We start from the raw sequence: 9,907 nt of genomic DNA, 5'->3' as shown, positions 1-9,907 counted from the left end.
TGTGTGTGTGTTTTTTTGTAAGGTTTGTTTAGATTGAAGTTGTTTTTGAATTTATATGATTTTTAGATCGACCTATGTTATCATGTTACATGGCAATTGTTGGAGGGTCGTCTGCTGGTTTAGACTTCAGACTCGTATCAGTTCTAGCCTTAGGGCCATTATTCATCACCCAAGCCAATATGGTGTGTGTATGTGTATGACTAAAAAATGTTAACTCATAATGCATAATGTATTAATGTATATATATATATATATATGTATAGAGATATAAAGGTATAAGAGCTAGTTGTTAGTAGGAAACGAGAGAAGAGTTGCGATGTTGTGTTGCTAAAGCAAGACTGATAAATGATAGGATAGTTGTGACGGTGCTACACTAGTTGAATGCGTGAGTGAGTAGGAGTAAAAGGCCACGTATAAGTTATACGTAGAATATTGGAATGGAGCCCGCTATATACAAGAAGTAATGGGCCAAACCTGATCCGAGCCTAAGGCTGACTAGCTGAGTATTAAGCTTTATTTTGACACCACAATACGTCACTTCAAAATTTGGGTAAAATTTTAAGCGAAGCGAAAACCACATGTCTTTCAAGTGTTTATCTCCCTATTAGTTGAACCAGAGAATTATAAAGGACTTTATTCAAACTAAAGAAATGAAGAAATCATACAAAACAAAATCATTGATGATACACTCAACAATATAATCTTTCCATGCCATCATGTTCTTATCTTTGGAGGGAACTTTGTATCATTTCCTCTTCAATTTTGTTGAAAACATACAAAAGAAAGTTACATGTTCTCAAGAAATGACGAAATCATGCAGCACAAGCGTAAAAATAATGTACCGATGATTCAAATGTTCAATTGAAAAAAATGATGAAAAAATTAAAGAACAATGCTAGCTACTAAGAGTTGGGAACCCGAATGCCAATATAACCAAAACCCATAATGATGAAGGCCATAGCCTGTAGATAAAGGTAAACGTAGTAGTGGTACTTCCCGTATGCAAGATCGTAGCAAGCACATCCAAAGAGGGCAATCCCCACACAAAGCTCTAGTATAAGAATCCTGTCCCAAATACCATATTTAGTTTCTAGATTTCTTAAATTCATTCTTATTATTAACACTAGATTTTATCCCCCATATTACGGGGTTGTTTTACATAATTCGTTTTCAATATTTATATATGTATATTTGGATTTTAATTTTATTTATTGTAAGAAAATTAATAATTAATATACTTGAGGTTTGATGATGAAATGGTTTCACAAATAAATGATATGTTATAATCCGGTTTAAAAACTATCTGGGTTTGGTGATACCCGTTACCCATTTATTTTCTTTATAAATAAAATAGGATATTAATTTTTAGTATATTCCTATATTATAGGATTTCCATATCAAATATTTGATGAGATTAATTTTTAATATAATGAGATGTTATAAGTTATAACCCGTTTAAGAGTTATATGGGTTTGGTGAGACCTTTACCCATGAATTCGAGTCAAATGCATGTAAAGCATTCATTTACAAATAAAGCAATCTGATGCCTTGAGAGAATGGTTGTTTTACATTTTTCGTTTTTTAATATTTACTTTTTGGATTTTAATTTTCTTTATTATAAGAAAGTTAATAATATACCTAGGGTTTGATGATGAAAGGGTTTCATAAAAATATGATATGTTATAACCTGTTTAAAAGCTTTCTGAATTTGGTGACCCATGACCCGCTTATGTTTTTTACTATAAAATTGTTTATTAATTAAAAATAATATCTTTTTCTTTTTAAATTGGATATTAAATTTTAGTATATCCCTATTTTAAAGGATTTTCCTATCAAATAATCGGTAAGATTAATTTTTAATTTAATGAGATGTTATAACCCGTTTAAGGGCTATCTGGTTTTGGTAAGACTCATACCCATGAATTTAGGTTAAAATTAATAAGAGGCCTCAATTTAAAAATCAAATAATCTGGTGACTTCCATAAAAGGGGGGAGCGACGATATCGCGACACGTAGGATTTTAGGGTTTTCATTTATATATATATATATATATATATATTATAGATATGTATAATATTATACAAAATGTACCTTTCCCCTATTTTTAACCGAGATTGACTTTGTTGTGGTGTTGCTTTGACCTTGGAAGCATCTCCATGCTTCTCGGTGACAACCCATTCGTTCACACTTTGAGTCTCAAAAAGTCCGATGAATGTGGCCTTAGTCCGATGGAGGGACATGACATTTTCAAAGAGAACCCAAAACCCTAGCAAATAAAATGACCTACAAATGAAACACGAAGGGCATTCATTCATTTCCTGTAAAATGGTTAGTCATGGACATCCAAGAACTAAAACTCACCTGGGAGTTCCTACAGCATTTAGAAACGTAATGGCAGTTGGAATATATATCGTAAACCATCTTGGAATCGTGACTTCCGGTATCAGTACAGTTGCAGGAAAAACGACACAATAGAGCGTGAACGCGACAATATGAGCTACAATCTTCCTGACAAAGAAGAAACTGTACAAAATATATAGCTTCTTCCACCATGTCACTGTCTAGACAACAAGTAAAAAAACAACATATGTCTATTAATCAAATAAAGTAATAAAGAAAAACGGTAAATAAAATGTAACTAAAACGATACCTCATTCTTCATGATCTCGAAAACCATTTTTCTGAAAAGGTTAGCTGGACCACAAGCCCAACGATGTTGTTGGTGACGGTAAGCTTTGAATACACTCGGCAGTTCATTTTTAACCTATACATCAAATTAAAAATAAAACATTAAATTTCCTTTTGTCACTAACTTTTCTAATCTAGAAAATTAAGGCACTTTACCATTAGTGAATCAATGTATAAGAATTTCCATCCTTTAAGACTAGCTCGGACCGCCAAATCCATATCTTCTACCGTAGTGCGGTCCTTCCATCCCCCTGCCTCATCAAGTGCAGCCATTCGCCAAACACCGGCAGTCCCTAAGAAAAAACAAATATAGAACACCACTTCGATTTAGTTTCCATTGGAAGAAGTAGAACTTAGGATACAATTTACGTTATTAGTGTCTCAAATAGCAAATTTATCACAAATTAAGCGTGTAAAATGTGTGCAACATAGATAAACAACTAACTATGAATTATGCATAATTAACTAAGTTATAATCTAAAAAAAACAACAGACTAAGTAGAAGTTTGGTTACCATTGAATCCAAAGAATGCGAAGGTAATTGAACCATATTCTTGCTCCACTTTAAAATGGTAGTTAAGGTGCTGTTTGTTTTTGCAGACATAAACTGTCTGCAAGCTGATTTCATCTGTTTTCATGTCTGCAACTGAAGATGTGGTCTGAAGATCTGCAAGCTGAAAATATAAGACTGTTTGTTTTTATAAGCTGATACTGTCTGCATAACTGTCAAACTTATCTCACAAGATAGAAGTCATTTATTCAAGTTACATCTAGTTTTTAGTCTTTGCTTGCCATGCCGATTTGGTTTTGGTGGGTGGTGGAAGGTGGTGGTGGTGGATGGTGGTAGTGGCGGCGGACGGTGGGTAGTGGCGGTGGATGGTGGTGGTGGACAATGGGTGGTGGTGATGGATGGTTTTGGTTGGTGGTGGACGGTGGTGGTGATGGATGGTGGTGGTGGTGGGTGATGGATGGTGGTGGTGGCGGTGATGGATGGTGGTGGTGGTGATGGATGGTGGTGGTGATGGATGGTGGGTGGTGGACGGTGGTGGTGATGGATGGTGGTGGTGGTGGCGGACGGTGGTGGTGATGGATGGTGGGTGGTGGACGGTGGTGGTGATGGATGGTGGGTGGTGGACGGTGGTGGTGGCGGTGATGGATGGTGGTGGTGGTGGCGGTGATGGATGGTGGTGGTGGTGGGTGATGGATGGTGGTGGTGGTGGTGGCGGTGATGGATGGTGGTGGTGGTGGCGGACGGTGGTGGTGATGGATGGTGGGTGGTGGACGGTGGTGGTGATGGATGGTGGGTGGTGGACGGTGGTGGTGGCGGTGGACGGTGGTGGACGGTGGCGGCGGGGTACGGGGGTGGTGGTGGTGGCATACGGTGGGTGGTGGTGTTGGCGGACGGTGGTAGGAGCAGTGGATGAGAGGGTGGCTGCAAAGGGAGAAGAGTAGGGTTTTTTTGTGAAGATGTTTTAAGCAAGATTTCCTTGCTTTTCTTTTAAGATGAAAGAAGATAACTTCAGATCTGTTTTAAGAAAAAAAACAAACAGTCTTCAAGGGTAATGTCTGCGCGCCTGCAGACATTAGCTCCCTTGAAGATGTTTGAAGAAAAAACAAACACCCCCTAAGTGACATCTCTTCCAATCTTGTCATTAAGCAATCATTTGAATTCACTACAACATAAATTAGTTATGCCACAATAAAACACAATCAGTTTCTAATTCTTTGTATTATTTACTTTCACATTTATAATGCTAAGGAAAGACGTACTCAGGAGTCACACGTGACTGGCATGTTTCCCGTGACAAAGGAAGATGATATCATTTTTTAAACGAAGATGCTTTCCTCTATGTTAATGTTATCATATAATTTAAAATTATTGCACCAACCGGCTTACTAGAGTCTAAAATCAAGAGCATCTTGCCTTCAAATGTGGGGGCAATTTAGTGCGCATCAACACCCAAACGCAAAGCTGTCATTCACAAATCACAACCATATTTCTTTTATTTTATTTTGTCGTTTTATTTTTATTATTTAACACGTTTTTAATCATTTTAATTCCATCTACAAACTATAAATAGAAAAATCACAATATAATACAAAACCCAATGAATCTGTGAATCATTTCAAATCTCATTTAACGATTTTATTAATTATCTATTGATATTCGTGTATTGTGTGCACTGGATACTTAATATACCATTAAATATGATAGGGGTTCCTATAGATATTAACTACTTTACGCACTTTATATTAATATCTACCTACCAATATCTACATAAAAGAAAATAGAAAATAAAATAAAACTAAAAGTGAGTTTAAGGGGTACAAAAACTTTACCAAATTTCCAACGTCCTTGAACAAGACCAAGTTCAGAGTTATGATGAAGAAACGGGATAGTTCGAGTGAGAAAATCTGGTTCGGGTTGAAAATCAGCGTCAAAGATGACCACATACTCGCATTGTTTTGCATAATCATGCTTTAGCCCTTCGTTAAGCGCCCCCGCTTTGTACCCCTTTCGGTTATCCCTAACTTGATAGTGTATATTTACTCCTTTGCTTGCCCAATTTTCACACTCTATTTCCACCAAACCCTATCAAAATAAAGAGTACCATATTACCATAATATACTTAGCTTGCACTATTTCCTTTCCCAAAATAAAATGAGTAAAATAAAATGTAATTTAATTTATTAACCTTAATTAATGGATCAGTTGAATCATCAAGTACTTGAATCACAATACGATCAGAGGGCCATGTAAGCCCACATGCTGCTCCAATGGAAAGCTGATAAACCTGTTCACACAAATAAAAAATAATAATTTATAATTGCTAAAAAACAAAACAAAATATAAAAAAAAAAACAAAAAGACAAATCAATAGTGAAACAAGAACCTCTCTTTCATTGAACATGGGAACTTGAACAAGGACAAGAGGATAAACAGAGTCACCCAGCTCAGCATCATCTTGAACTTGAAATGGTTCCCATTTGTAACGTTTTTCGGGTTTTTTACCAAACAATTTGCTAATTGCAACCACAAGAGCCATGTAAACCATTTCTGTGAACAACATGACTGCCAACACCAGATTAATATACATAAAAATTGTCAAACATGGCACCACAAAATACACCTTCATTTGACCCCAAATCAGCAGAATTTGCTCTCCGATATTATCCGGTACTGCACCATCAAAATATTCCGACAGAAATGCAATCACCTTAAGCTTAAGCTTCTCCATTTACTATGTTTTTTGTTGTTTACAAAACAGAGCAAAGAAAACAGAGGATGCTCTATTTTGTTCTGTTTTGGGATGGATTTTGAAATTTAAAAATAGCCAAAAATGCGTGGTTTGTGGCTAAAATATCTCATTTTGAAACTTTAGGACATCGCTATGTTAAGGGTTTTGCATCTAAGTTGCTTGGAAAGTAAAGAAAGGAAAAAAGGAAGGTGGAGGCTCTCTGTTTTTGTAAAAAGAAAAAATGGATTTGGAAACTGGAAAATGAAAAAGTTGGAGGGATGTAGGAGTGGGAAGAAAGGGAAAGAAAAGGACAATGGTTATGAAGATAGAAATTATTTTTTTAATGCTGGGAGAATTGTACCAAACTTCTTATTATTACATTTTATACGGAGTATGAATTAGTTAAGGGGAAAGTAAATACGGTGCTCTTAACCGTACGGAAAACCAATCAAAACTTTTCTATTTCATGGCATGAAAACACTGTATTCACTTTCCCTAATGTAAAAAAGATTATCATAATTAACTAATGGGCCGTGTAACCTTACACGAAAAACCAATCAAAACTACGTAGTTTTGATTAAAAAAAAGCCATGGAATAGAAAAGTTTTGATTGGTTTTCTGTATAAGGTTACACGGCTAACAGCACCGTATTCACTTTCCTCTTTTAAAAATGTATTTACTATTTAAGAAAGTAGGCACTAGGCAAAACTTATGAAACAAATGCATGTATATTCATTCCTATATGTAATAATAATTTATCACCTTTTATTTTCCAAAACGGTGAAAGTTCAGAATGGCCATTGTCCGAGACTTTTCTCATATTTATAAAAAAAATACATATTAATCAAGTGAGTCGTACTTTTAGCTTCTGGCTAATTTTTTGAAGTTGTGAACATATGTGGTAGGTAAAATTTGTGGTAGTTATAGTGCGTGGTAGTTAATGTACGTGGTAAAGTACGCACTTAAGTATGTGACTAGGTGGTATTTTAATAATATTTTATGTTTTCCCATTTAATTAACATGTGGCAGCTAAAAATAAAATACGACCTAAAATCAGACTTTTTACCGTGCTTGACTTTAGTTTATGTATTTGAGCATTTCTAGCTAATTTGCTATTCATATTCGTGTAATTACGTTAAATATATTTTTTTTTCGAACGACTAATTTGGAAATTCAATATTTGAGAAAAACCTCTTCTTGTGAGATTCGAACCCAAAATCTTATGGTCACTAAGCCTTATCTCACCACCAAGATATCATTGGATTAGAAGTCCTTTGGTGTTAAATATATTAAATAATATCTTTTTTATATTTTTATAATTTTTTTATTAAATAATACTTTTATACTTTTGTAATTATTTATTATCTTTCTTACGCTCACAAACACTTTTAAAAAATGTGAACCAAAATTTAACTTTTCACATAACATTTTCTCTATTCACAACCATTCATAACCAATTAATCATACCTTATAATTTACGAAACATACTCTCATGTTAGATAGGGAACGGACTGAAAATTCCCTTAACTACAACATGTTAAATGGTAAAATATAAATACAATGAAATAAGAATGGACTTTTCACTTTTCATTGCTTGACTAATTGAGTAAATGTTTTGAAAACATAAGATATTTCTGAATGGCAAGTTCATCTTATTTAAAAACTAACAGTTTAAAAAATATTAGGCTAAATAATTATCTTTTTCTTAACGGCTGAATTTTTATTACCAAAATAAACAGCCTTCTATTATGTTTGAGTGTTTGTAAATTATTTTTGTTGATCGTTGATTCATCAGAAACACCACCTTCTTTATTCTTCTTACTATTTTCCTTTTCCTAGTGCCTTCTCCCATTGAATCTCTCATTCATCTCTATACCTCCACATTATGACCATAAATAGTGCCTGCACCGCCTTCTTTTTATCTTTTGCACAGGCTTGATTTGTCCGAAAATCTAATCTGATCGAACATACATTTAGGGGGATTGGGATTTAAGCCACATACAAATTTGCCACCAAACTGATTTAGCCATATACGACACAAGTAAGGGATTCTTTGTCTCCAACAAATAGCCACAATTAATGCACAGTTCAACCCCCCCCCCCCCCTCTCTCCTCCTAACTCCCCGGTACGCTAAAGCTTATTTTGTAGATATACGATCAAATTCAGCCTACCAAACAAAGTAGTTAATCATAAGAGACACCCAAGTCCAAACTATCCCATGGGAAAAGCCCTTCAATCGCCGGCCACATAAATAGTTTTCCAAACCAGTTTACACATTTTTTGTGCTAAACTCCACCCGGTCCTCTTCGCCACTAAAATCACATTTATTATGAAGTCTCATTAGTTCCCTAACTGTCTCCACTCCACCTCATTATTTAGACTTCTTTTCCACATCGACCCATTACATACATGACCCACTTTTACTAAATATAAAACATATTTGTAACATATATGAGCAACTAGTATTTAATTTTGTATTCAATTGAATCAATTGTATGAAACCAAGAGGCTCAATGTTCAAACCATGACGATTGCAAATTTTTTTTAAAGACAAGCTCTAAAAAATAAGAAACAACCCAGTTAGCAGACCGTTAACCAGGAAAAAAACAAGTCAATTACATGAAAAGAATGAGATTTTGCAACCAACCTGTCCACCCAACCTTATATTCACTATTATGACTAGAATACCATAAAAAACATGGAAATAATAGAATCAAGAAGCAACTCTTTACTTCCATCACGACTCCCATCAATAGCTTCACTGCACCCTCTTCACATATTCCATCAAGCGGTAAAGATTATAACTTCAATCAAGTTCTTCTTTAGTTTAGTAAAAATATTATTTTCGGTTATTCTCACTGTGTCTATGTGGTTGCCATGCTGAATCTCTTTTCGTAAAATTAAAATTTTTTTTCCTTCCTGTAAAAGCTACTCTCATATTGCGACTTTATAAAAACTAAAGCATCTAAAGTGGTAACCAAGCTGGCTCGAGTTGTACCCAAACCGAGTTTTAGCTCATGTTTTTAATTTGGTTGATTATTACGTGTTGATCATAACTCATAAGTTGGCTTGGTTGTTTTTAAGCTTGAGTCCGAGTTAAAGGTTTTTGCTTAAGCCCACCCCCTTAACCATCTAAATTTTCATATTATGTGACAAATTATGTTTAATATTAGATAATGGAAAATGTAAATAATTTTAAAAGCTATTCATTTTGAGTTTTGAAATTCAAAATATTTTGAGGAAATTTATAAATAAATTAATTAATAAATTATACAGTTAAAATCTTACTATACTATTAAAACAAAATATATATTTTTTTTCACATGTCATTTAACTAGGTTATCCACATAGAATGCCAAGTATACAATTTCTATATATAAATTATCCAACTAATAAACAATTTAATTTTAAATATTAACTCCTAAGTTGGAGAATGTTTCAAAATAAATGGTTATAATCACCATTTATTGAGTAACAAAGGCAATTAATTGTCTTCATTGTTATTTTCTAAAATTTTGAGACTTTGTTATTTTATTTTTTGGACTTTGGAAATTTATTTATGAATGTCTAGACTAGATGTATGGATGTTTGGATTGAAATGGTGGTTTAAGTTACGAAGTTTGGATTTTATTGTTGTTTTATTAAACGGTTTAATCAAATTATAATTGCTATGTCTCATTGTTATATTCATATTTGTAGCATTCTTTATGTTATGTACTTATATGTTTTATAATTTCAATAAAAATAGTTTTTATAGCACACAACTTATGTTACAACATTTACATGTTACGATTCATGGCTTACAACATATGATTTCGGTACATGATAAAATTTTAATTAATATGTCTTTTTTTATTTCATGGTATAAGTTAGAAATACGTTTCAAATTGTTACTTATCTCTGTTTTTCTCTGTATGTTGGATTTTTTTTAATTAAAACAACAACGTGATACCTATCTTATATTAATAATGTTAGATTA

At 33.7% G+C, this 9,907-nt stretch overlaps 1 protein-coding gene across 1 annotated transcript; it reads right to left on the bottom strand.

Moving 5' to 3' along the window:
- Positions 1-872: 872 nt before the first annotated feature.
- Positions 873-5,933, bottom strand: LOC143582501 (glucomannan 4-beta-mannosyltransferase 9-like). Its single transcript, XM_077065048.1, has 10 exons — positions 5,583-5,933; positions 5,385-5,483; positions 5,029-5,281; positions 4,319-4,361; positions 3,203-3,270; positions 2,845-2,981; positions 2,651-2,764; positions 2,362-2,561; positions 2,092-2,283; positions 873-1,065 (listed from the first exon to the last, which is right to left on the bottom strand). The coding sequence occupies exons 1-10, from the start codon at positions 5,925-5,927 to the stop codon at positions 903-905; spliced, it is 1,614 nt and encodes a 537-aa protein (XP_076921163.1). The 5' UTR covers positions 5,928-5,933; the 3' UTR covers positions 873-902.
- Between the last annotated feature and the right edge of the window lie 3,974 nt (positions 5,934-9,907).

This window comes from Bidens hawaiensis, unplaced genomic scaffold (genome assembly GCF_021521415.1).
Source record: "Bidens hawaiensis isolate Kalapana, Puna unplaced genomic scaffold, B.hawaiensis_p1.1 tig00031771_1, whole genome shotgun sequence".
Taxonomy (NCBI): domain Eukaryota; kingdom Viridiplantae; phylum Streptophyta; class Magnoliopsida; order Asterales; family Asteraceae; genus Bidens; species Bidens hawaiensis.
This window is presented reverse-complemented; position numbering and strand designations above follow the sequence as displayed.

Coding starts and splice junctions, on each gene's coding strand:
- LOC143582501 (XM_077065048.1), bottom strand. CDS start 5,927: ATGGAGAAGCTTAAGCTTAAGGTGATTGCATTTCTGTCGGAATATTTT. Junction 2,284..2,361: donor AATGCTGTAGGAACTCCCAG/GTGAGTTTTAGT, acceptor TTTCATTTGTAG/GTCATTTTATTTGCTAGGGT. Junction 1,066..2,091: donor CGGTTAAAAATAGGGGAAAG/GTACATTTTGTA, acceptor TATTTGGGACAG/GATTCTTATACTAGAGCTTT.